The sequence below is a fragment of the Heptranchias perlo genome, chromosome 3 (genome assembly GCF_035084215.1).
Source record: "Heptranchias perlo isolate sHepPer1 chromosome 3, sHepPer1.hap1, whole genome shotgun sequence".
Taxonomy (NCBI): domain Eukaryota; kingdom Metazoa; phylum Chordata; class Chondrichthyes; order Hexanchiformes; family Hexanchidae; genus Heptranchias; species Heptranchias perlo.
This window is the reverse complement of record NC_090327.1, coordinates 3,118,341-3,144,878: the sequence shown is the minus strand read 5'-3', so window position 1 is coordinate 3,144,878 and position 26,538 is coordinate 3,118,341. Positions and strand designations below refer to the sequence as shown.

The following is a 26,538-nucleotide window of genomic DNA, read 5'->3' as shown; positions in this document are numbered from 1 at the left end:
TAACGACTGTTATTACTCACCATTATAGGGACGTCCACCATCTACCAGCACCTCGACTGGAAACGTTGGGTACAAAGGCTGATAAAAGTGCACAATAACCACATGTTTGCCTGCATTTGGAACTCTTGTCTTGAAGGTGATTTGATTCTATAAAACAATTAAGCCTCACGTTGTTAAAAATAATTCCTCATTTATATATTTTTTTAAAAACCTGCAGCATATGCCCAACATTTACTTTTTATTATTTTTCCAAAGTCTGTAAATTGCTACAATTATCTAGTTTGAACACTGACCTTATACTTCAGAGCTCAGCTCTTTCCTCCATTTTCCTGACCGTTTCTCCCATTTCCACTGTGTCCCTTTCTATTTTGGAACTGTTTGTACTCATCAGGGAGGAAAATTTCCTCAGTGCACAAAATCATAAACCAGTTCTTTGTCAGCAGGTTTGTACACAGAGAAACCGGGGATGAGGGACTTCAGTTATATGGAGAAACTAGAGAAGCTGGGATTGTTCTCCTTAGAGCAGAGGTTAAAGGGAGATTTAATAGAGGTGTTCAAAATTATGAGAGGTTTTGATAGAATAAATAAGGAGAAACTGTTTCCACTGGCAGGAGGGTCGGTAACCAGAGGACACAGATTTAAGGAACCAGAGGGGGAGATGAGGGAGAATTTTTTTTTACGCAGCGAGTTGTTATGATCTTGAACGCACTGCCTGAAAGGCTGGCGGAAGCAGATTGAATAGTAACGTTCAAAAGGGAATTAGGCGAATACTTGAAAAAGAAAACATTTGCAGGGCTATGGGGAAAGAGCAGGGGAGTGGGACTAATTGGATAGCTCTTTCAAAGAGACGGCACACGCACGGGCACGATGGGCCGAATGGCCTCCTTCTGTGCTGTAAGATTCTTTGGTTCTATGATTCTGTGTGACTGGTAAACTGAGGATGAACACAAAATAGTAAATATTCTGAATGACAAGGGAAAGTACGAGTAACTTTCCCTCTCCAAAGACATTCCAAGTATTATCAATGAACTCACCATATATGAAATAGAAGATCGAGACAGGATATGTTGGCTCAAAGCAAAGAAATCCTCAGGAATAGATAGTTTTTATTCCAGAGTGATGAGAGAGAGAGTATGGAGGAGATTTGGGAGGCCATGACAATCATTATGAGGGAGTCAGTGGAAACTAATTAAGTACCAGTAGATTGGAAACAGGACAATGTGGTGCCCATATTCAAAAAGAGTGACAAAAAAAACACAGGCAACTACAGACCCGTAGTCTCCCTCCAGCGACTTGAGCCTATAATCTCGGCTGACACTCCAGCGCAGTACTGAGGGAGTGCTGCACTGTTGGAGGTGCCGTCTTTTGGATGAGATGTTAAACCGAGGTTCTGTCTGCCCTCCCAGTTGGACGTAAAAGATCCCATGGCACAATCTCGAGGAAGGCCAGTGGATTCTCCTTGGTGTCCTGGCCAACATTTATCCCTCAACCAACATCACTAAAACAGATTATCTGGCCATTTATCTCATTGCTCTTTGTTTGATCTTGCTGTGCACAAATTGGCTGCTGCGTTTCCTACATTACAACAGTGGTTAGGATTCAAAAGTACTTCATTGGCTGTAAAACGCGTTGGGAAGTCCTGAGCTCATGTAAAGCGCTACATAAATGCAAGTCTTTCTTTCCTTCTTTCTATTTTATGGATATTACTTCACATTAAGATATTTCCACACTCAAAACAGTTGATTACCTGTGGCGATTTCAATAAAATAACGTCTGCTGGTTCCAGCATGGTTGGAGGCCGCTGAGATAAGGTTTGTGGATCATTAGGCAAGTTCGGTTGTGTTGGAAGGCCTGCTGTTGAAAGTTGTCCATCCTTCACCTTCACTGAAGACAAAGGTATTTCATACTTGGACACCACGCACGAGCTGTTGAAAATTTCAAAATAAAGACAGTGCCATTTCTAAGGATAACATTATGCACAATCACAATGATGTATAAATGAGTGACAAAAGGCATTCCTTTTTTTTTTATTCGTTCACGGGATGTGGGCGTCGCTGGCGAGGCCGGCATTTATTGCCCATCCCTAATTGCCCTCGAGAAGGTGGTGGTGAGCCGCCTTCTTGAACCGCTGCAGTCCATGTGGTGACGGTTCTCCCACAGTGCTGTTAGGAAGGGAGTTCCAGGATTTTGACCCAGCGACAATGAAGGAACGGCGATATATTTCCAAGTCGGGATGGTGTGTGACTTGGAGGGGAACGTGCAGGTGGTGTTGTTCCCATGTGCCTGCTGCCCTTGTCCTTCTAGGTGGTAGAGGTCGCGGGTTTGGGAGGTGCTGTCGAAGAAGCCTTGGCGAGTTGCAGCAGTGCATCCTGTGGATGGTGCACACTGCAGCCACAGTGCGCCGGTGGTGAAGGGAGTGAATGTTTAGGGTGGTGGATGGGGTGCCAATCAAGCGAGCTGCTTTATCTTGGATGGTGTTGAGCTTCTTGAGTGTTGTTGGAGCTGCACTCATCCAGGCAAGTGGAGAGTATTCCATCACACTCCTGACTTGTGCCTTGTAGATGGTGGAAAGGCTTTGGGGAGTCAGGAGGTGAGTCACTCGCCGCAGAATACCCAGCCTCTGACCTGCTCTCGTAGCCACAGTATTTATATGGCTGGTCCAGTTAAGTTTCTGGTCAATGGTGACCCCCAGGATGTTGATGGTGGGGGATTCGGCGATGGTAATGCCGTTGAATGTCAAGGGGAGGTGGTTAGACTCTCTCTTGTTGGCGATGGTCATTGCCTGGCACTTATCTGGCGCGAATGTTACTTGCCACTTATGAGCCCAAGCCTGGATGTTGTCCAGGTCTTGTTGCATGCAGGCTCGGACTGCTTCATTATCTGAGGGGTTGCGAATGGAACTGAACACTGTGCAATCATCAGCGAACATCCCCATTTCTGACCTTATGATGGAGGGAAGGTCATTGATGAAGCAGCTGAAGATGGTTGGGCCGAGGACACTGCCCTGAGGAACTCCTGCAGCAATGCCCTGGGGCTGAGATGATTGGCCTCCAACAACCACTACCATCTTCCTTTGTGCCAGGTATGACTCCAGCCACTGGAGAGTTTTCCCCCTGATTCCCATTGACTTCAATTTTACTAGGGCTCCTTGATGCCACACTCGGTCAAATGCTGCCTTGATGTCAAGGGCAGTCACTCTCACCTCACCTCTGGAATTCAGCTCTTTTGTCCATGTTTGGACCAAGGCTGTAATGAGGTCTGGAGCCGAGTGGTCCTGGCGGAACCCAAACTGAGCATTGGTGAGTAAGTGCCGCTTGATAGCACTGTCGACGACACCTTCCATCACTTTGCTGATCATTGAGAGTAGACTGATGGGGCGGTAATTGGCCGGATTGGATTTGTCCTGCTTTTTGTGGACAGGACATACCCGGGCAATTTTCCACATTGTCGGGTAGATGCCAGTGTTGTAGCTGTACTGGAACAGCTTGGCTAGAGGCGCAGCTAGTTCTGGAGCACAAGTCTTCAGCACTACAGCTGGGATGTTGTCGGGGCCCATAGCCTTTGCTGTATCCAGTGCACTCAGCCGTTATCTTGATATCACGTGGAGTGAATCGAATTGGCCGAAGACTGGCTTCCGCGATGGTGGGGATATCGGGAGGAGGCTGAGATGGATCATCCACTCGGCACTTCTGGCTGAATGATGGTTGCAAACACTTCAGCCTTGTCTTTTGCACTCACGTGCTGGATCTCCGCCATCATTGAGAATGGGGATGTTTACAAAGCCTCCTCCTACTGTTAGTTGTTTAATTGTCCACCACCATTCACGACTGGATGTGGCAGGACTGCAGAGCTTTGATCTGATCCGTTGGTTGTGGAATCGCTTAGCTCTGTCTATAGCATGTTGCTTCCGCTGTTTAGCATGCATGTAGTCCTGTGCTGTAGCTTCACCAGGTTGGCACCTCATTTTTAGGTACGCCTGGTGCTGCTCCTGGCATGCTCTTCTACACTCCTCATTGAACCAGGGTTGATCCCCTGGCTTGTTGGGAATGGTAGAGTGAGGAATATGCCGGGCCATGAGGTTACAGATTGTGCTGGAATACAATTCTGCTGCTGCTGGCCCACAGCGCCTCATGGATGCCCAGTTTTGAGCTGCTAGATCCGTTCTGAATCTATCCCATTTAGCACGGTGGTAGTGCCACACAACACGTTGGATGGTGTCCTCAGTGCGAAGACGGGACTCTCATCTCCACGAGGACTGTGTGGTGGTCACTCCTACCAATACTGTCATGGACAGATGCATCTGCGACAGGTGGATTGGTGAGGACAAGTAAGTTTTTCCCTCACCTCCTGCCGCAGGCCCAGTCTAGCAGCTGTGTCCTTCAGGACTCGGCCAGTAGTGGTGCTACCGAGCCACTCTTTGGTGATGGACATTGAAGTCCCCCACCCAGAAGTACATTCTGTGCCCTTGCTACCCTCAGTGCTTCCTCCAAGTGGTGCTCAACATGGAGGAGGACTGATTCATCAGCTGAGGGAGGACGGTAGGTGGTAATCAGCAGGAGGTTTCCTTGCCCATGTTTGACCTGATGCCATGAGGTCCAGAGTCAATGTTGAGGACTCCCAGGGCCACTCCCTCCTGACTGTGTATCACTGTACCGCCACCTCTGGTGGGTCTGTCCTGCCGGTGGGACAGGACATACCCAGGGATGGTGATGGAAGAGTCTGGGACGTTGGCTGAAAGATATGATTCTGTAAGTATGGCTATGTCAGGCTGTTGCTTGACTAGTCTGTGGGACAGCTCTCCCAATTTTGGCACAAGTCCCTAGATGTTAGTAAGGAGGACCTTGCAAGGTCGACTGGGCTTGGTGTTTTGCCGTTGTCGTGTCTGGTGCCTCGTGGTCCGTCCGGTTTTATTCTTGTTATGACTTTTCGTAGCGAGATTTTACAACTGAGTGGCTTGCTGGGCCATTTCAGAGGGCAATTAAGAATCAACCACATTGCTGTGGGTCTGGAGTCACATATAGGCCTAGACCGGGTAAGGACGGCAGGTTTCCTTCCGTAAAGGACATTAGTGAACCAGATGGGTTTTTACGACAATCCGGTCGTTTCATGGCCATCATTACTGATACTAGTATTTTAATTCCAGATTTTTTTAATTTTTTTTTATTTAATTAATTGAATTCAAATTCGCCAGCTGCCCATGGCAGGATTTGAACTCATGACTCGGGATTTTAGTCCAGGCCTCTGGATTATTAGCCCAGTAAGATAACCACTATGCTACCGTACCCGCATTCCTTCCCAACAGCTGGAGAAAGTCACTGCCATTGTAGACACAAATATAACAGCAGTTTCATAAATCGAAAAGAAGCAACTATTTTCATGCAATTCATGAGGAAGTCGAGCCTGGACTCTGGAATTTTGCCAATATTACTGTTATTTATTTGATCTGTGGTGGTGCAATCTTTCTTGATCTAATCAAGATTGCTCTGTTTATTACTTTTACTTGCCATTCCTAAAAGCTATGTTTGAGCAACTTGTATAAATAAATGTTATTCATCCATTTCCAAATGAAATTGATGAACAATGCGGTTTCCAATTGCACTTTTATTTCCAAATCCAAGTAATGCAACCTCAGTATGAAACTCTGGACAACAATTTTCTTTTTTGATGTACGAAATGAAAACATTCCACCCACTAGAGTCTTTTTAAAATTGTTTCCGAAAGAAAACTTCTCCAATATATTGGAGGTTATTTGACAGCTTTACACAGCTCTGGGTAGAATCTTACAGCACAGAAGGCCCATCGTGCCTGTGCCGGCTCTTTGAAAGAGCTATCCAATTAGTCCCACTCCCCCATCTCTTTCCCCATAGCCCTGCAAGTTTTTCCTTTTCAAGTATTTATCCAATTCCCTTTTGAAAGTTACTATTGAATCTGCTTCCACCGCCCTTTCAGGCAGCGCATTCCAGATCATAACAATTCGCCGTGTAAAACAATTTCTCCTCATTTCACCTTTGGTTCTTTTACCAATTACCTTAAATCTGTGTCCTCTGGTTACCGACCCTCCTTGAATCATAGAATCAAAGAAGTTTACAACATGGAAACAGGCCCTTCGGCCCAACATGTCCATGTCGCCCAGTTTATACCACTAAGCTAGTCCCAGTTGCCTGCACTTGGCCCATATCCCTCTATACCCTTCTGACCCGGATTGCTACCGGGACTTGATGGTTTGACTTATAGGGAGAGGTTAGACAGACTGGGACTTTTTTCCCTGGAGAGTAGGAGGTTAAGGGGTGATCTTATAGAAGTCTATAAAATAATGAGGGGCATAGATAAGGTAGATAGTCAAAATCTTTTCCCAAAGGTAGGGGAGTCTATAACGAGGGGGCATAGATTTAAGGTGAGAGGGGAGAGATACAAAAGGGTCCAGAGGGGCAATTTTTTCACTCAAAGGGTGGTGAGTGTCTGGAACGAGCTGCCAGAGGCAGTAGTAGAGGCGGGTACAATTTTGTCTTTTAAAAAGCATTTGGACAGTGACATGGGTAAGATGGGTATAGAGGGATATGGGCCAAGTGCAGGCAATTGGGACTAGCTTAGTGGTATAAACTGGGCGACATGGACATGTTGGGCCGAAGGGCCTGTTTCCATGTTGTAACTTCTATGATTCTATGATTAGCCATGTAACTGTCCAAATGCTTTTTAAAAGACAAAATTGTACCCGCCTCTACTACTGCCTCTGGCAGCTCGTTCCAGACACTCACCACCCTTTGAGTGAAAAAATTGCCCCTCTGGACCCTTTTGTATCTCTCCCCTCTCACCTTAAATCTATGCCCCCTCGTTATAGACTCCCCTACCTTTGGGAAAAGATTTTGACTATCTACCTTATCTATGCCTCTCATTATTTTACAGACTTCTATAAGATCACCCCTTAACCTCCTACTCTCCAGGGAAAAAAGTCTCAGTCTATCCAACTTCTCCCTGCCAGTGGAAACAGTTTCTCTTTATTTACTCCATCAAAATCCTTTATAATTTTGAACACCTCAATTAAATCTCCCCATAACTTTCTCTGCTCCAAGGAGAACAATCCCAGCTTCTCCACATAGCTGAAGTAGAACAGTAATATTGGCAAAATTCCCTCGTCCCTGGTACCATTCTGGTAAATCTTCTCTGCACCCTCTCTAAGGCCTTGACATCCTTCCTAAAATGTGGTGCCCAGAATTGGACACAATACTCCAGCTGAGGCCTAACCAGTGATTTATAACTCAGTGAAATATTGGGCTCGATTTTAAACCGGAACAGCGGGTGTGTTGGGGGTTGGGGGGGGAGGGGGCGAAGAAAATCACGATTTCCGGGAGCGGACAGAAATCCTGGCTCCAACAAGCCTAAGAACCCGCACGACCCAGAGTCATCTGGGTGTGCGCGCCGTTCCCAAACTCGGAAGTCCCGCCGGCAATTAAAGCCACGGGGAACAAGTCGTGTTTCAGTTGGCAGCCATTTGGACATTTAAATGACAGGTGGGGGTAAAAGGTGAGTTTTTGCAGCAGGGCACTCAGTTCTCTCAGACAAACTTACGGCTAGGAGATCTTTGTGTTTAGACTGAAAATTCTTGGTTTCCACTCAGAATTGTTCTGTTTACACATATTTACCAACTTTTCGGACCCCCTCGAACTGACACCATCAGGATGGGGGGGGGAGCGCCATGGCTGCATTCACCACTACATCGCAGGACGAGGAACATCACCGTCCTCGCCAGGCGCGGCGCCCAACTCCGCCACGTGGAGCTCCACAACACAGTGCCGCACCACAGGGACCTGCACAAGAGCACGGAGGGCAACAACAGAGGGAGCGACGTCGCAGGAGGCACTACCCTCGCCACAGGGTCTACAGACCGAGGCTCAGCTTCCTGGACCTCTCTGAGGAGCAGTGCATATGGAGGCTGAGAGTCAGTCCCCAGGTAGTCGCAGACATCTGTAGCCTCCTTCATGCCGAGCTGCTCCCGGCTGGGCCTGGCAGCATCTCCTTACTTGTCACAGTTAAAGTGACCACTGCCCTCAACTTCTTCGCCTCCGGATCATTCCACGATGCCACCGGGGACATCGCCGGGGTCTCTCAGTCATCTGCGCAAAAGTGCATAAAGCAGGTCACCGACGGCTTGTTTCGCAGGGCCTCGCAATACGTCAACCTTTCCCATGGACGACCTCAGCCAGACGGACAGGGCAGTGGGATTCCACTCTGTTGCTGGATTCCCACCTGTACAGGGTGCAATCGATTGCACCCATATAGCAATACGAGCACCTCCACACGAGCCAGGACTGTTCATCAACAGAAAGGGTTATCAATCCATCAACGCTCAGCTCGTTTGTGACCACCGCAAAAGATTTCTTCAAGTGTGCGTCAGATTCCATGGCAGCTGCCACGATTCATTCATTCTGAGGGAATTCAACATCCCGCCCCTCTTCCACGCACCAAACACCCTCAAGGGCTGCGTCCTCGGGGACAGGGGTTATCCCCTGCACATGTGGCTCATGTCACCTCTGAGGAAGCCCAGAGAGCAACAGCTTTGATATAATGACAGCCACATCGCCACCAGATCTACAACTGAACATGTGATAGGACGTCTGAAGATGCGATTTCAGTGTCTTGATCGTTCTGGGGGGAGCGCTTCAATACGCATTATGGTAGTGTGGTGTGTCCTGCACAACATGGCGCAAAAGAGAGGGGTACCGGTAGAGGAGGCCCCATCCCCTCATCCAGCATCCACATCTGCAATGAACATTGAGGAGGAGCAGCGGCAGGAGGAGGAGGAGGAGGAGGAGGAGGAGGATGAACCCATGGGCAGATCAGCAGCTCACCTGGTTGCTTGTGAGGCCAGGGAGTCACTCATATGTGAACGGTTCTCATATGATCAGAAAGTGAGAGGAGTCCAGTCCTCACACCACCTGGAAAGCCCAGCGCCAACACTAGCAACCCCCCCTCCCCTGCACAAAACAGTCCTGCAACTACACATACATCCACTGTAAAGTGACCGACTGGTGGCATCAAGTGTCGCCGTTCATGATGAAGCACATGTAAGGGCCCTATCACAAAAGCCAGTCAAGAATGGACAAGACGTGGCAGCAGTAGTGAGAATGATAACATTTCAGGTGACTTTAACAAAGACCAAATAGAAATGAAAAACATGACCGTCTGTCAGACACCCTTGTGCGTACCCTTCGCGATCACAAATCCTTCGCCTTTCCCTTCCTGCTGCTTCTACGTGGTGCATCCCCTGTGGCTGCAGCAGAGGCAGTGGCAGGTTGCTCATGTCCATGGCCGGATTGCTTAGATGCTTTCGGCCTAGGCCCTTTGGGTTTTGGAGCCCGTGAAGGCTCTGCCAAAGACTGCTCCACCTGCACCTGTGCAGGGGCAGACTCGGCCACCTGGAGAGGAGGCAGCATTGCGGGTACTGATTGAGAGTGGGGCAACGGGTGAGACGTGGGAGCGCTTTGAGTGGCGTCCCCACTTCTATGTCCCCTTTCGCCATCATCCCTCTCCTGGACCAAGCCCACATCACTCCTACCACCCTGCAGGAGAGTTTGGAGAACATATGTGATCCCTTGGAAGCCCAGTTGTAAAGTTTCTGTCTGCCACTTTAAAGTGGCAGTATGTTGTTCACCGTGAGTCTGAACGGCCATTGTCAGGGCCTGAAAGGACTCAGTTGTGAGCCATGCTTGAAGCTAAATGGAGACTAGCCTTCTCTCCATCGCAGACATTCCCACACTTACCTGCGACACTATAGGAACATAGGAACAGGAGTAGGCCATTCAGCCCCTCGTGCCTGCTCCGCCATTTGATAAGATCATGGCTGATCTGTGATCTAACTCCATATACCCGCCTTTGGCCCATATCCCTTAATACCTTTGGTTGCCAAAAAGCTATCTATCTCAGATTTAAATTTAGCAATTGAACTAGTATCAATTGCCGTTTGCAGAAGAGAGTTCCAAACTTCTACCACCCTTTGTGTGTAGAAATGTTTTCTAATCTCGCTCCTGAAAGGTCTGGCTCTAATTTTTAGACTGTGCCCCCTACTCCTAAAATCCCGAACCAGCGGAAATAGTTTCTCTCTATCCACCCTATCTGTTTCCCCTTATATCTTATAAACTTTGATCAGATCACCCCTTAACCTTTGAAACTCTAGAGAATACAACCCCAATTTGTGTAATCTCTTCTCGTAACTTAACCCTTGAAGTCCGGGTATCATTCTAGTAAACCTACGCTGCACTCCCTCCAAGGCCAATATGTCCTTCCGAAGGTGCGGTGCCCAGAACTGCTCACAGTACTCCAGGTGCGGAGTAACCAGGGTTTTGTATATCTGCAGCATAACTTCTGCCCCCTTGTACTCTAGTCCTCTAGATATAAAGGCCAGCATTCCATTAGCCTTCTTGATTATTTTCTGCACCTGTTCATGACACTTCAATGATCTATGTACCTAAACCACTAAGTCCCTTTGGACATCCACTGTTTTTAACTTTTTACCATTTAGAAAGTACCCTGTTCTATCCTTTTTTGATCCAAAGTGGATGACCTCACATTTGTCTACATTGAATTCCATTTGCCACAGTTTTGCCCATTCACCTAATCTATCAATATCGCTTTGTAATTTTATGTTTTCATCTACAATGCTTACAATGCCACCAATCTTTGTGTCATCGGCAAACTTAGATATGAGACTTTCTATGCCTTCATCTAAGTCGTTAATAAATATTGTGAATAATTGAGGCCCCAAGACAGATCCCTGCGGGACTCCACTAGTCACATCCTGCCAATGTGAGTACCTTCCCATTATCCCTACTCTCTGTCGCCTTTCGCTCAGCCAACTTCCTAACCAAGTCCATACTTTTCCCTCGATTCCATGGGCTTCTAACTTAGCTAACAGTCTCTTATGTGGGACCTTATCAAATGCCTTCTGTAAGTCCATATAAATAACATCCATTGACATTCCCCTGACCACTACTTTAATCACCTCGTCAAAAAATTCAATCAGGTTTGTCAGGCACGACCTACCTTTCACAAATCCATGCTGGCTCTCTCTGATTAACTGAAAATTCTCGAGGTTTTCAGTCACCCTATCCTTAATTTTGGACTCCAGCATTTTCCCCACAACAGATGTTAGGCTAACTGGTCAATAATTCCCCGGTTTCCCTCCCTCTCCTTTCTTAAAAAGCCGAGTGACATGTGCAATTTTCCAATCTAGAGGGACAGTTCCTGACATTTCCGCAGTTATGTGCGAAACTATCTCAGACATTTCCAGTTACGTGCGACATTATCTCAGACATTTCAGCAGTTATGTGCGACACTATCTCAGACATTTCCAGTTACGTGCGACAGTATCTCAGACATTTCAGCAGTTATGTGCGACACTATCTCAGACATTTCAGCAGTTATGTGCGACACTATCTCAGACATTTCCAGTTACGTGCGACACTATCTCAGACATTTCCAGTTATGTGCGACACTATCTCAGACATTTCAGCAGTTATGTGCGACACTATCTCAGACATTTCAGCAGTTATGTGCGACACTATCTCAGACATTTCAGCAGTTATGTGCGACACTATCTCAGACATTTCCAGTTATGTGCAACACTATCTCAGACATTTCCAGTTACGTGCGACACTATCTCAGACATTTCCAGTTACGTGCAACACTATCTCAGACATTTCCAGTTACGTGCGACACTATCTCAGAGAGTTGCTCACGTCCCTGTGACAGTATCTCAGAGATTCCCTCCCGTACCTGTGCCACCATTCCACTCATGCAGGAGTTGGTCTCCTCCATCCTCGCTGCTATTCTGGAGATTGTGCTTTGAACCTGTTCCAGTACCTTGCAAATGTGCTTCTGTCCCTTGATCATTCTCCTTTTAAAGGATGGCCCCTGGGGTTCAGCATTTGCGTCCAGCTGAGCAGAGCCTGGAGAGGAGTGTGCCCACTGATGCGGACTCTCCACAGCTGCCTCTGCCACCTGTGTCAGCTCGTGCTCACTTGTGTGTGGTGACTCACCAAGTGCCGTCTCAACTAACTGACTACTAGGACCCACCGAGGTGTGAGTATTTGCACTGGTGGATGGCTCGCTAAGATGTGACGGTGCACCCTCAGAGACCGGGAACTCCTCTGAGGAATCGCCCTCTGCCGCCACTGAGGTCAGTGAAGGGCCTGTAAGAGAACAGAAGGCAATATTAAGCATCATCACAGATGTGTCAGGTTGCGATGAGCATACTGAGGTGTTCAACATGCCAATCATTGTTAACACCAATTCATGTTGTGTGTGATGAATGTTAAAGTTGTGTCACTAGACTTTTGTGGGGTGCCAGTTTCGGCATCCCCGACGGACAGGCTCTCGAGGGTGCGGCTGATCTGCAGGGCCTCCTCCTCCACGTCTGTGAGGACCATTATTTGTTGTGGCCCCCCCTCCAGTCCTTGCTCTCTCCTTTTGTGCTCTCTTCTCCTCGGGAGAAAGTAAAGACGTCTGAGTGAGGGATGGTGAAATGGCCAAGCGATGAATGCATTGGTTTGGGTGAGGCTGACCGTGAAAGAGGTGCCTCAGAGGGTGAGTATGAGACAGAGACATCACATTGGATGAGGACTGGGGTGAGTGGTAGTGGTGGGGTCACAAATGGGGAGATGAGGAAGTGCTGAGGAAGTGCAGGTAAGTTGAGGATGAGCCTTAAGAGCGTGTGGAGAGTGATGTGATGGAGCGGTGTTGGCAGTGCAGAATGAGTTGTGGGGTGGGGGCGGTGATGTGCAACATGGAATGTAGGAGAATCAGTAAGTGTACTCACTTTTGCTGACCTAGCTAGGTCACTGAAATGCTTCCTGCACTGGACCCAGGTGCGGGATATGTTGCTCCTGCTGGTGACCTCCTCTGCCACCTCGAGCCAGGCCTTCTTGGTGGCAGAGGCAGGGCGCTTCCTCCTGTCAGCCGGGTAAAATAGTTCCCTCCTCCTCCTCACCCCGGCCAGCAGCAGCTGAAGTGAGGCATCGCTGAATCTTGGAGCAGCCTTGCCCTTGGGCTGCTCCACTGGATCTTCTTGCTCTTTGCTCCATCAAAATCCATTGGTGCAATGATCCTTTAAAATCAGACACTCCAGCTGACAGACTGTCATGTGGGTGTGCAGCCCGCCCACTGCGCAGCTTTCGGACGGCAAACCCGAAAGCAAAGTTAAGGGGCACCAATTAAATCCCAATCGCGTGGGGAACGGTAAGTTATTATTATTCGGGTTTGCCACGCGCCCAATGACCCCACCCCCGCCATCCTTTTAAAATCGAGCCCACTGTCACTATTTCAGTGTTGGTACTCTGTGCCATCCTGCACTAACATATCTTCCCCTCCCCTCCCTTTACAGCATTCCGAAGGGACCGCTCCCTCCACGACATCCCAGTCCACTCTTCCACCCGCTCTCCTCCCCACGGCAACTTCCTGTGCGAGCAGAGGAGATACAACTCCTGCCCCTTCACCTCCACCCTCCCCACCGTCCTGGGCCCCAAACAATCCTTTCCAGGTGAAACAGCGATTTACTTATACTTCTTTCAATTTAGTACATTGTATCCATAGCATACAATACGGTCTCCTCTACACGGGGGAGACCAAACGCAGACTGGGTGATCGCTTTGATGAACACCTCCGCTCAGTCTGCAAGTATGTCCCTGACCTGCCGGTCACTTGCCATTTTAATTCCCCTTCCCATTCCAACTCTGACCACTCTGTCCTCGGCCTCTTAACACTGTTGCAATGAAGCTCAACATAAGCTCGAGGAACAGCACCTCATCTTTCGATTAGGCACTTTACAACCTTCCGGACTCGACATTGATTTCAATAACTTCAGATCATAACCACTGCTCCAATTTTCTCAGTCAGCTCGTGCTGCTAATGGTTCTGCTGCTGCCATTTACAGCTACTCCTGATCAATCTTTTCTTTCTTAACCTGTCCCATTACCACCCTCCTTGCCTTGCACCATCATCCCTTTTGTCATTTAATCACTCCTGCCCTCAACCCTATCACAGACCTTCCCTTTTGTTCTTTCCTCCCCTTCTTTCCCTCTTTCCCCGGCTCTGAACTTGTTCAAAAACTTTAACTCTTTTAACATCTTCCAGTTCTGACGAAAGGTCTTCGACCTGAAACGTTAACTCTGTTTCTTTCTCCACAGATGCTGCCTCACTTGCTGAGCTTCTCCAGCATTTTCTGTTTTTATTTCAGATTTCCAGTTTCCGCAGTTTTTTGCTTTTGATCAGGTTCTGACAGTCGGGATCACCAAATTCAGGAATGGTTTCACCAGTAGCAATGGTAAAAACGACAACAGGGAAAGCAGAAAAATTATCGAAAGAGAACAGTTAATAAAACATGGAGGGAACTAGAGAATTACATAGAAACATAGAAACATAGAAAATAGGAGCAAGAGTAGGCCATTCGGCCCTTCGGGCCTGCTCCACCATTCAAAATGATCATGGCTGATTGTCTAACTCTGTACCCTGTTCCCGCTTTTTCCCCATATCCCTTGATCCCTTTAGCATTAAGAAATATATCTATCTCCTTCTTGAATACATCTAATGACTTGGCCTCCATTGCCTTCTGTGGTAGAGAATTCCACAGGTTCACCACCCTCTGAGTGAAGAAATTTCTCCTCATCTCGGTTCTAAATGACATACCCCGTATCCTGAGACTGTGACCCCTGGTTCTGGACTCCCAGCCATCGGGAACATCCTCCCTGCATCTAGTCTGTCTAGTCCTGTTGGAATTTTATATGTTTCGATGAGATCACCTCTCATTCTTCTAAACTGTAATGAATATAGGCCTAGTCGACCCAATCTCTCCTAATACGTCAGTCCTGCCATCCCAGGAATCAGTCTGGTAAACTTTTGTTGCACTCCCTCCATGGCAAGGACATCCTTCCTTGGATAAGGAGACCAAAACTGCACACAATACTCCAGATGTGGTCTCACCAAGGCCCTGTACAACTGCAGTAAGATATCCCTGCTCCTGTACTCAAATCCTCTTGCAATGAACGCCAACATACCATTCGCCTTCCTAACTGCTTACTGCACCTGAATTCTCGCTTTCAGCGACTGGTGTACAAGGACACCCAGGTCTCGTTGCACCTCCCCTTTTCCCAATCTATCACCATTCAGATAATAATATGTCTTTCTCTTTTTACAACCAAAGTGGATAACCTCACATTTATCCAGTTATACTGCATCTGCCATGTTCTTGCCCATTCACCCAACTTGTCTAAATCACATTGGAGCCTCTTTGCATCCTCCTCACAGCTCACATTCCACCCCAGCTTTGTGTCGTCAGCAAACTTGGAAATGTTACATTTAGTTCCCTCATCCAAATCATTGATATATATTGTGACTAGCTGGGGCCCAAGCACTGATCCCTGCGATACCCCACTAGTCACTGCCTGCCACCCCGAAAAAGACCCATTTATTCCTACTCTCTGTTTCCTGTCTGTCAACCAATTCTCAATCCATGCCAGTATATTACCCCCAATCCCATGTGCTTTAATTTTGCACACTAACCTCTTGTGTGGGACCTTATCAAAAGCCTTCTGAAAATCCAAGTACACCACATCCACTGGTTTTCCCCTATCTATTCTACTAGTTACATCCTCAAAAAACTCCAGTAGATTTGTTAAGCATGATTTCCCTTTCATAAACCCATGCTGACTTTGTCCAATCCCATTAATGCCCTCCAAGTGTTCTGTTATCACATCCTTTATAATAGACTCTAGCATTTTCCCCACTACTGATGTTCGGCTAACTGGTCTGTAATTCCCTGTTTTTTCTCTCCCTCCTTTTTTAAATAGTGGGGTTACATTTGCCACTCTCCAATCTGTAGGAACTGTTTCGGAGTTTATAGAATTTTGGAAGATGACCACCAATGCATCCACTATTTCCAGGGCCACTTCCTTTAGGGATGTAGGTTATCAGGCCCTGGGGATTTGTCAGCCTTTAGCCTCATTAATTTTTTTACTAATACTGATTTACTTCAGTTCCTCCCTCTCACGAGACCCTTGGTTCCCTAACATTTCTGGGAGGTTATTTGTGTCCTCCTTTGTGAAGACAGAACCAAAGTATGTGTTGAATTGTTCTGCCATTTCTTTGTTCCCCATTATAATTTCCCCCATTTCTGACTGTAAGGGACCTACATTTGTCTTCACTAATCTTTTTCTCTTAACATATTTATAGAAGCTTTTACAGTCAGTTTTTATGTTCCCTGCTAGTTTACTCTCATACTCTATTTTTCCCCTCTCAATTAATCTCTTTGTTCTCCTTTGCTGAATTCTAAGCTGCTCCCAATCCTCAGGCTTGCTGCTTTTTCTGGCAATTTTATATGTCTCCTCTTTGGATCGAATACTATCCCTAATTTCTTTTGTAAGCCACAGTTGAGCCACCTTTCCTGTTTTATTTTTGTGCCAGACAGGAATGAATAATTGTTGTAATTCCTGCACACGTTCTTTAAATATTAGCCATCGCCTATCCACCATCATCCCTTTTAGTAAAGTTCCCCAATCTATCATAGCCAACTCACACCTCATACTTTCGTAATTTCCTTTATTTAGAGTCAGGACCCTAGTTTCGGATTTGACTACTTCACTCGCCATCTTAATGGGGAATTCTATCATGTTATGGTCGCTCTTCCCTAAGGGACCCCGCACAACAAGATTGTTAATTAATCCTTTCTCATTGCACAATACCCAGTCTAGGATCACCTGTTCTCTAGTTGGTTCCTCAACGTATTGGTCTAGAAATCCATCTCGTACACACTCCAGGAATTCCTCCCCCACAGCATTATTACTAATTTGGTTTGACCAATCTATATGTAAATTAATGACACCCATTATTATAGTTGTACCCTTCTTGCATGCATTTCCAATTTCCTGTTTAATGCCCTCCCCTACATCTCCCACTACTGTTTGGGGGCCTATAGACAACCCCCACCAACGTTTTCTGCCCCTTGGTGTTTCTTAGCTCCACCCATTCAGATTCCACGTCGTGATTTTCCGAGCTAATAACCTTCCTCACTATTGCATTGATTTCCTCCTTTACAAACAACGCTGCCCCACCTCCTTTCCCTTTTTGCCTGTCCTTCCTAAATATTGAATACCCCTGGATGTTCAGTTCCCATCCTCGGTCACCCTGCAGCCATGTCTCCATAATCGCAACTATATCATAACCGTTAATATCTATCTGCGCTGTTAATTCATCTACCTTATTGCGAATGCTCCGCGCATTAAGACACAATTCCTTTTGACTTGTCTTTTTAAGATTGCTAGTCATCTTAGTATTATTTTGCACTATGGCCCTATTTGTTTTTCACCCTTGTTTTCTCTGCCTTCCACCATTGCTTTTTCCCTTTCTGTCTTTTGTTTCTATCCTTGTTTCCCCCTTCTCCGTCTCCCTGCTCAGGTTCCCATCCGCATGCCATTCTAGTGGCATAGAATTATAGAAACACAGAATGATATCGAATTTACAGCACGGAAGCAGCACATTCGGCCCAACTGGTCCATGCCGGTGTTTATGCTTCACCTGCGCATCCTCCCTTTCTACTTCATCTCACCCGATCAGCATAACCTTCTATTCCTTTCTCCCTCATGTACTAATTTAGCTTCCCCTTAAATGCATCTATGCTATTTGCCTCAACAATTCCTTGTAGTAGCGAGTTCCACATTCTCACCACTCTCTGAGCAAAGAAGTTTCTCCTGAATTCCTTATTGGATTTATTAGTGACTATCTTATATTTATGGCCCCGAGTTTTGGATTCTCCCACAAGCATTTTTTCCACATCTACCCCATCGAACCCCTGGACAGAAAAGGGAAAGAGATGGGGAACTATGGGGGAGGCTGATCTCAGTTGCCTCTGCCTGGTGGGAACAAGGCAGAAACACACTGAAAAACACAGGCTAAAGTTACCGTCTTTGGTTCCTGATCTGCCTACCGCCATTTGGATGGAGACCCACCTGAGGCAGGTGGGAGCCTTATTAAAGAATTTAAATCAGGGTACTTTGACGTCAGTGGGACCCCAACGTCATTTTCACTGGATAAAGCAGAGGTGACTCGTAGTGCTGGACCTGCCCAGGCTGGAAACCTCATTTAGAAATGTTATTTAAAGGGGCACTCATCTTCAAGAGCTTAGATTATTGGAATCTGTTTGCAATTCATCTGGCTGGATTTTTTTCCATAAGTTTCTGATGGAAATCGCTGTATTTGAGGTAATTGGCAAAAGAGCCAGAGGGCAGATGAGAAGAATTTTTTTTACGCAGCCAGTTGCAGATTCAATAGTAACATTCAAAAGGGAATTGGATAAATACTTGAAGGGGAGAAAATTTGCAGGGCCATGGGGAAACAACAGGAGAGTGGGACTAATTGGATAGAATCATAGAATCATAGAAGTTTACAACATGGAAACAGGCCCTTCGGCCCAACATGTCCATGTCGCCCAGTTTATACCACTAAGCTAGTCCCAATTGCCTGCACTTGGCCCATATCCCTCTATACCCATCTTACCCATGTAACTGTCCAAATGCTTTTTAAAAGACAAAATTGTACCCACCTCTACTACTGCCTCTGGCAGCTCGTTCCAGACACTCACCACCCTTTGAGTGAAAAAATTGCCCCTCTGGACCCTTTTGTATCTCTCCCCTCTCACCTTAAATCTATGTCCCCTCGTTATAGACTCCCCTACCTTTGGGAAAAGATTTTGACTATCTACCTTATCTATGCCCCTCATTATTTTATAGACTTCTATAAGATCACCCCTTAACCTCCTACTCTCCAGGGAAAAAAGTCCCAGTCTATCTAACCTCTCCCTATAAGTCAAACCATCAAGTCCCAGTAGCATCCTAGTAAATCTTTTCTGCACTCTTTCTAGTTTAATAATATCCTTTCTATAATAGGGTGACCAGAACTGTACACAGTATTCCAAGTGTGGCCTTACTAATGTCTTGTACAACTTCAACAAGACATCCCAACTCCTGTATTCAATGTTCTGACCAATGACACCAAGCATGCTGAATGCCTTCTTCACCACCCTATCCACCTGTGACTCCACTTTCAAGGAGCTATGAACCTGTACTCCTAGATCTCTTTGTTCTATAACTCTCCCCAACGCCCTACCATTAACAGAGTAGGTCCTGGCCCGATTCGATCTACCAAAATGCATCACCTCACATTTATCTAAATTAAACTCCATCTGCCATTCATCGGCCCACTGGCCCAATTTAACAAGATCCCGTTGCAATCCTAGACAACCTTCTTCACTGTCCACAATGCCACCAATCTTGGTGTCATCTGCAAACTTACTAACCATGCCTCCTAAATTCTCATCCAAATCATTAATATAAATAACAAATAACAGCGGACCCAGCACTGATCCCTGAGGCACACCGCTGGTCACAGGCCTCCAGTTTGAAAAACAACCCTCTACACCCACCCTCTGTCTTCTGTCGTCAAGTCAATTTTGTATCCAATTGGCTACCTCACCTTGGATCCCGTGAGATCTAACCTTATGTAACAACCTACCATGCGGTACCTTGTCAAAGGCTTTGCTAAAGTCCATGTAGACCACGTCTACTGCACAGCCCTCATCTATCTTCTTGGTTACCCCTTCAAAAAACTCAATCAAATTCGTGAGACATGATTTTCCTCTCACAAAACCATGCTGACTGTTCCTAATTAGTCCCTGCCTCTCCAAATGCCTGTAGATCCTGTCTCTCAGAATACCCTCTAACAACTTACCCACTACAGATGTTAGGCTCACCGGTCTGTAGTTCCCAGGCTTTTCCCTGCCGCCCTTCTTAAACAAAAGCACAACATTTGCTACCCTCCAATCTTCAGGCACCTCACCTGTAGCGGTGGATGATTCAAATATCTCTGCTAGGGGACCCGCAATTTCCTCCCTAACCTCCCATAACGTCCTGGGATACATTTCATCAGGTCCCGGAGATTTATCTACCTTGATGCGCGTTAAGACTTCCAGCACCTCCCTCTCTGTAATATGTACACTCCTCAAGACATCACGATTTATTTCCCCAAGTTCCCTAACATCCATGCCTTTCTCAACCGTAAATACCGATGTGAAATATTCATTCAGGATCGCACCCATCTCTTGTGGTTCCGCACATAGATGACCTTGTTGATCCTTAAGAGGCCCTACTCTCTCCCTAGTTACTCTTTTGCCCTTTATGTATTTGTAGAAGCTCTTCGGATTCTCCTTTGCCTTATCTGCCAAAGCAATCTCATGTCCCCTTTTTGCCCTCCTGATTTCTCTCTTAACTCTACTCCGGCAATCTTTATACTCTTCAAGGGATCCATTTGATCCCAGCTGTCTATGCATGTCATATGCCTCCTTCTTCTTTTTGACTAGGGCCTCAATCTCCCGAGTCATCCAAGGTTCCCTACTTCTACCAGCCTTGCCCTTCACTTTATAAGGAATGTGCTTACCCTGAACCCTGGTTAACACACTTTTGAAAGCCTCCCACTTACCAGACGTCCCTTTGCCTGCCAACAGACTCTCCCAATCAACTTCTGAAAGTTCCTGTCTAATACCATCAAAATTGGCCTTTCCCCAATTTAGAATTTTAACTTTTGGGCCAGACCTATCCTTCTCCATAGCTATCTTAAAACTAATCGAATTATGATCACTGGTCCCAAAGTGATCCCTCACTAACACTTCTGTCACCTGCCCTTCCTTATTTCCCAAGAGGAGGTCAAGTTTTGCCCCCTCTCTAGTCGGGCCATCCACATACTGAATGAGAAATTCCTCCTGAATACACTCAACAAATTTCTCTCCATCCAAGCCCCTAATGCTATGGCTGTCCCAGTCAATGTTGGGAAAGTTAAAGTCCCCTACTATTACCACCCTATTTTTCTTGCAGCTGTCTGTAATCTCCTTACATATTTGCTCCTCAATTTCCCGTTGACTATTTGGGGGTCTGTAGTACAATCCTATCAAAGTGATCTCTCCCTTCTTATTTTTCAGTTCTACCCATATAGACTCAGTGGGCGAACCCTCGGATATATCCCCTCTCACTACTGCCGTGATGTTCTCCCTAATCAAGAACGCAACTCCCCCTCCTCTCTTACCTCCTGCTCTATCTTTCCTATAGCATCTGTACCCTGGAACATTGAGCTGCCAGTCCTGCCCCTCCCTTAGCCATGTTTCAGTAATAGCTATAACATCCCAGTCCCATGTACCCATCCATGCTCTGAGTTCATCTGCCTTGCCCATCAGACTTCTTGCATTGAAATAAATGCAGTTTAATCTAGACTTCCCTTGGTCTTTGCCCTGCTTTCTCAGACCATCTGTCCGGTCATGTTTTGTACACTCTCCCTTACTGCCTTTTGTTTCTGTCACCACTTTACTTCCCACTGACTTCCTGCATCGGTTCCCATCCCCCTGCCACATTAGTTTAAACCCTCCCCAACAGCACTAGCAAACACTCCCCCTCGGACATTGGACAGTTCTTTCAAAGAGACAGCACAGGCACAATGGGCCGAATGGCCTCCTTCTGTGCAGTAAGATTCGATGATAAAACAGAAAAGAGAGACAGACCAGGTAAAGAAATAGGAAGAGAACTCTGATAAGCTGCAGCTAGAACAAGTAAAAAGGAGAGAATGATTGAGCAAATATGTTCCCACAAAGAAAAAGGGTGGGACTCCCAAATCTCGAGTCTCATGGATGACAAGGAGCATACAGGGTAGCCATGATGTGGAGATGCCGGTGATGGACTGGGGTGGACAAATGTAAGGAATCTTACAACACCAGGTTGTCGTCCAACAATTTTATTTTAAAATCACAAGTTTTCGGAGATTATCTCCTTCGTCAGGTGAGTGAGTGAATGAGAGATTCTCAAATCGCATATCTTATATTAGGCTAGGACACCATCACACCAATCAAAGGTGTCGTTGGCGTTCAGACAGGTTAGCCACGGAAAACAGTAGGTCCCAGTATACTGAATACACAATGGGTCAAATTACACAGACAGAGAGAAAGAGACCCGAAAGGCAGAGAGAGAGAGAGAGAGAGAATTTCCAGTTGTATTAAAAACAGATAACTTTTTTTTCCTGCTGGTGGGGTTACGTGTAGCGTGACATGAACCCAAGATCCCGGTTGAGGCTGTCCTCATGGGTGCGGAACTTGGCTATCAATTTCTGCTCGTTGTGTGTCTCAAAGGCTGCCTTGGAGAACACTTACCCGAAGATCGGTGGCTGAATGTCCTTGACTGCTAAAGTGTTCCCCGACTGGGAGGGAACCCTCCTGTCTGGCGATTGTTGCGCGGTGTCCGTTCATCTGTTGTCGCAGTGTCTGCATGGTCTCGCCAATGTACCATGCTCCGGGGCATCCTTTCCTGCAACGTATGAGGTGGACAGTGTTGGCCGAGTCACAGGAGTATGAACCATGTACCTGGTGGGTGGTGTCCTCTCGTGTGATGGTGGTATCTGTGTCGATGATCTGGCATGTCTTGCAGAGGTTGCCGTAGCAGGGTTGTGTGGTGTCGTGGACGCTGTTCTCCTGAAGGCTGGGTAATTTGCTGCGAACGATGGTCTGTTTGAGGTTGGGTGGCTGTTTAAAGGCGAGTAGTGGACGCGTGGGGATGGCCTTAGCGAGGTGTTCGTCGTCATCGATGACATGTTGAAGGCTGCGGAGAACATGGCGTAGTTTCTCCGCTCCGGGGAAGTACTGGACGACGAAGGGTACTCTGTTGGTTGCATCCCGTGTTTGTCTTCTGAGGAGGTTGATGCAATTCTTTGCTGTGGCCCGTCGGAACTGTCGATCAACAAGTCGAGCGTCATATCCCGTTCTTACGAGAGCGTCTTTCAGCGTCTGTAGGTGTCCATCGCGTTCCTCCTCGTCTGAGCAGATCCTGTGTATTCGTAGGGCCTGTCCATAGGGGATGGCCTCTTTGACGTGGTTAGGGTGGAAGCTGGAAAAGTGGAGCATCGTGAGGTTGTCCTTGGGCTTGCGGTCGAGTGAGGTGCTGAGGTGCCCGTCTTTGATGGAGATTTGTGTGTCCAAGAAAGAAACCGATTCTGAGGAGTAGTCCATGGTGAGTTTGATGGTGGGATGGTGGGATGACAACGCAAAATCGTCGAGCAGAAATTGATAGCCCATGAGGACGGCCTCAACCAGGATCTTGGGTTCATGTCACGCTACACGTAACCCCACCAGCAGGAAAAAAAAGTTATCTGTTTTTAATACAACTGGAAATTCTCTCTCTCTCTCTCTCTCTCCCTGCCTTTCGGGTCTCTTTCTGTCTGTGTAATTTGACCCATTGTGTATTCAGTATACTGGGACCTACTGTTTTCCGTGGCTAACCTGTTTGAACGCCAACGACACCTTTGATTGGTGTGATGGTGTCCCAGCCTAATATAAGATATGCGATTTGAGAACCTCTCATTCACTCACTCACCTGACGAAGGAGATAATCTCCGAAAGCTTGTGATTTTAAAATAAAATTGTTGGACTACAACCTGGTGTTGTAAGATTCCTTACATTCATACAGGGTAGGGTATGGCAAAAATGGGAAGCTTATGTCAGATACCAAGAGCTCAATACTGCAGAAAGCCTTGGGGAGTATAGAAAGTGCAGGGGTGAAATTAAAAAGGAAATTAGGAAAGGAAAGAGGGGAATAAAAAAATACTGGCAAGTAAAATTAAGGAAAACCCAAAGATGTTTTATAAATACATAAAGAGCAAGAGGATAACTAAGATGACGGCCTATTAGACAGCAAAAGGTAACCTGTGTGTGGAGGCAGATGATGTGGGTAGGGTTCTTAATGAATACTTTGCGTCTGTCTTCATGGAAGATGGAGACAAAGCAGAGATTGTAGTTAAGGAGGAGGAGTGTGAAATATTGGATGGGATAAACATAGTGAGAGAGGAAGTATTAAGGGGTTTATCATGTTTGAAAGTAGATAAATCTCCAGGCCCGGATGAAATGTATCCCAGGTTCTTAAGAGAAGCAAGGGAAGAAATAGCGGAGGCTCTGATCATCATTTTCCAATCCTCTCTGGATACAGGCGTGGTGCCGTAGGATTGGAGGACTGCTAATGTTGTACCGTTGTTTAAAAAGGGAGAAAGAGACAGACCGAGTAATTACAGGCCAGTCAGCCTAACCTCAGTGGTGGGCAAATTATTGGAAAAAATTATGAGGGATAGTATTAATTGTCATTTAGAAAGGCATGGATTAATCAAGGACAGACAGCATGGATTTGTTAAGGGAAGATTGAGTCTGACTAACTTGATTGAATTTTTTGAGGAGATAACAAGGAGGGTCGATGAGGGTAGCACGTTTGATATAGTCTACATGGATTTTAGCAAGGCTTTTGACAAGGTCGCACATGGCAGACTGGTCAAAAAAGTACAAGCCCATGGGATCCAAGGGAAAGCGGCAAGTTGAATCCAAAATTGGCTCAGTGGCAGGAAGCAAAGGGTAATGGTCGACGGGTGTTTTTGTGACTGGAAGGCTGTTTCCAGTGGGGTTCTGCAGGGCTCAGTACTAGGTCCCTTGCTTTATGTGGTATATGTAAGGAATCTTACAACACCAGGTTATAGTCCAACAGTTTTATTTGAAAATCACAAGCATTCAGAGATTATCTCCTTCGTCAGGTGAGTGATGTGGTATATAGCAATGATTTAGACTTAAATGTAGGAGGCATGATTAAGAAGTTTGCAGATTATACAAAAAATTGGCCGTGTGGTTGATAGTGAGGAGGAAAGCTGTAGACTGCAGGAAGATATCAATGGACTGGTCAGGTGGGCAGAAAAGTGGCAAATGGAATTCAATCCAGAGAAGTGTGAGGTAATGCATTTGGGGAGGGCAAACAAGGCAAGGGAATACACAATAAATGGGAGGATACTGAGAGGTGTAGAGGAAGAGAGGGACCTTGGAGTGCATGTCCACAGATCCCTGAAGGTAGCAGGACAGGTAAATAAGGTGGTTAAGAAGGCATACGGGATACTTTACTTTATTAGCCGAGGCATGGAATATAAGAGCAAGAAGGTTATGCTGGAACTGTATAAAACACTAGTTAGGCCACAACTTGAGTACTGCGTACAGTTCTGGTCATCACATTACAGGAAAGATGTGATTGCACTTGAGAGGGTATAATGGAGATTTACGAGGATGTTGCCAGGGCTGGAGAATTTTAGCTATGAGAAATGATTGGATAGGCTGGGGTTGTTTTCTTCGGAACAGAGGAGGCTGAGGGGAGATTTAATTGAGGTGTATAAAATTAAGAGTGGCCTAGATAGAGTGGATAGGAAGGACCTATTTCCCCTAAAAGAGCGGTCAATAACCAGGGGGCATAAATTTGAAGTGATTGGTAGAAGGATTAGAGGGGAAATGAGGAAAAATGTTTTTACCCAGAGGGTGGTGGGGGTCTGAAACTCACTGCCTGAAAGGGTGGTGGAGGCAGAAACCCTCATCGCATTTAGAGGGTACTTGGATGCATACCGACAGGGCTACGGACCAAGAGCTGGAAAGTGGGATTAGGCTGGATAACTCTTTATCGGCCGGCACAGAGACAATAGGCTGAATGGCCTCCTTCTGTGCCGTAAATTTCTATGATCCTATGATTGACAAAGCAGAAGGAAAAGGAAGAGAATCATTAGCAGGTGAAGTCAAGGATGGTATCAGGTTAAAAGAAAAAGTATACAACATGGCAAAGATTACTGGTAAGCCCGAAGATTGGGAAAACTTTAAAAACCAGCAAAGGACGACGAAAGGAATAATAAAGAGAGAGAAAATAAATTATGAGAGCAAACTAGCAAGAAATATAAAAACTGACAGTAAAAGCTTCTACAAGTATATAAAAAGGAAGAGGGCAGCTAAAGTAAACATTGGTCCCTTAGAGGATGAGACTGGGGAAATAATAATGGAAAACAAGGAAATGGCAGAGGAATTGAACAGATATTTTGTATCTGTCTTCACAGTAGAAGACACTAATAACATACCAATAATAATAGAAAATCAAGGGGCAAAGGGGAGGGAGGAACTAAAAACAATTACTGTCACTAGAGAAAATGTACTCGGTAAACTAATGGGTCTAAAGGCTGACAAGTCCCCTGGACCTGATGGCTTGCATCCGATGGTCTTAAAGGAAGTGGCTACAGAGATAGTGGATGCATTGGTTGTAATCTTCCAGAATTCACTAGATTCTGGAAAGGTCCCAGAGGATTGGAAAACCGCAAATGTAACACCCCTATTTAAGAAGGGAGTGAGACAGAAAGCAGGTAACTATAGACCAGTTAGCCTAACATCTGTCATTGGGAAAATGCTAGAATCCATTATTAAGGAAGTAGTAGCAGGACATTTGGAGACTCATAATACAATCAAAGAGAGTCAACATGGTTTTATGAAAGGGAAATCATGTCTGACAAATTTATTAGAGTTCTTTGAGGAAGTAACGGGCAGGGTGGATAAAGGGGAACCAATGGATACAGTATATTTGGATTTCCAAAAGGCATTCGATAAGGTGCCACATAAAAGATTACTGCACAAGATAA

The 26,538-nt window shown here is 46.1% G+C and overlaps 1 protein-coding gene across 2 annotated transcripts in view; it reads right to left on the bottom strand.

Moving 5' to 3' along the window:
• The window catches only part of lama3 (laminin, alpha 3), a 440,498-nt gene that overhangs the window by 165,351 nt on the left and 248,609 nt on the right, over nucleotides 1-26,538 (bottom strand). For both annotated transcript variants that reach the window (XM_067977687.1, XM_067977691.1), the window contains exons 30-31: nucleotides 1,748-1,925; nucleotides 21-147 (exon numbers count right to left, since the gene is read on the bottom strand). In XM_067977687.1, the coding sequence (XP_067833788.1) occupies nucleotides 21-147; nucleotides 1,748-1,925 (305 nt within the window). The remainder of the gene's footprint in view (nucleotides 1-20; nucleotides 148-1,747; nucleotides 1,926-26,538) is intronic.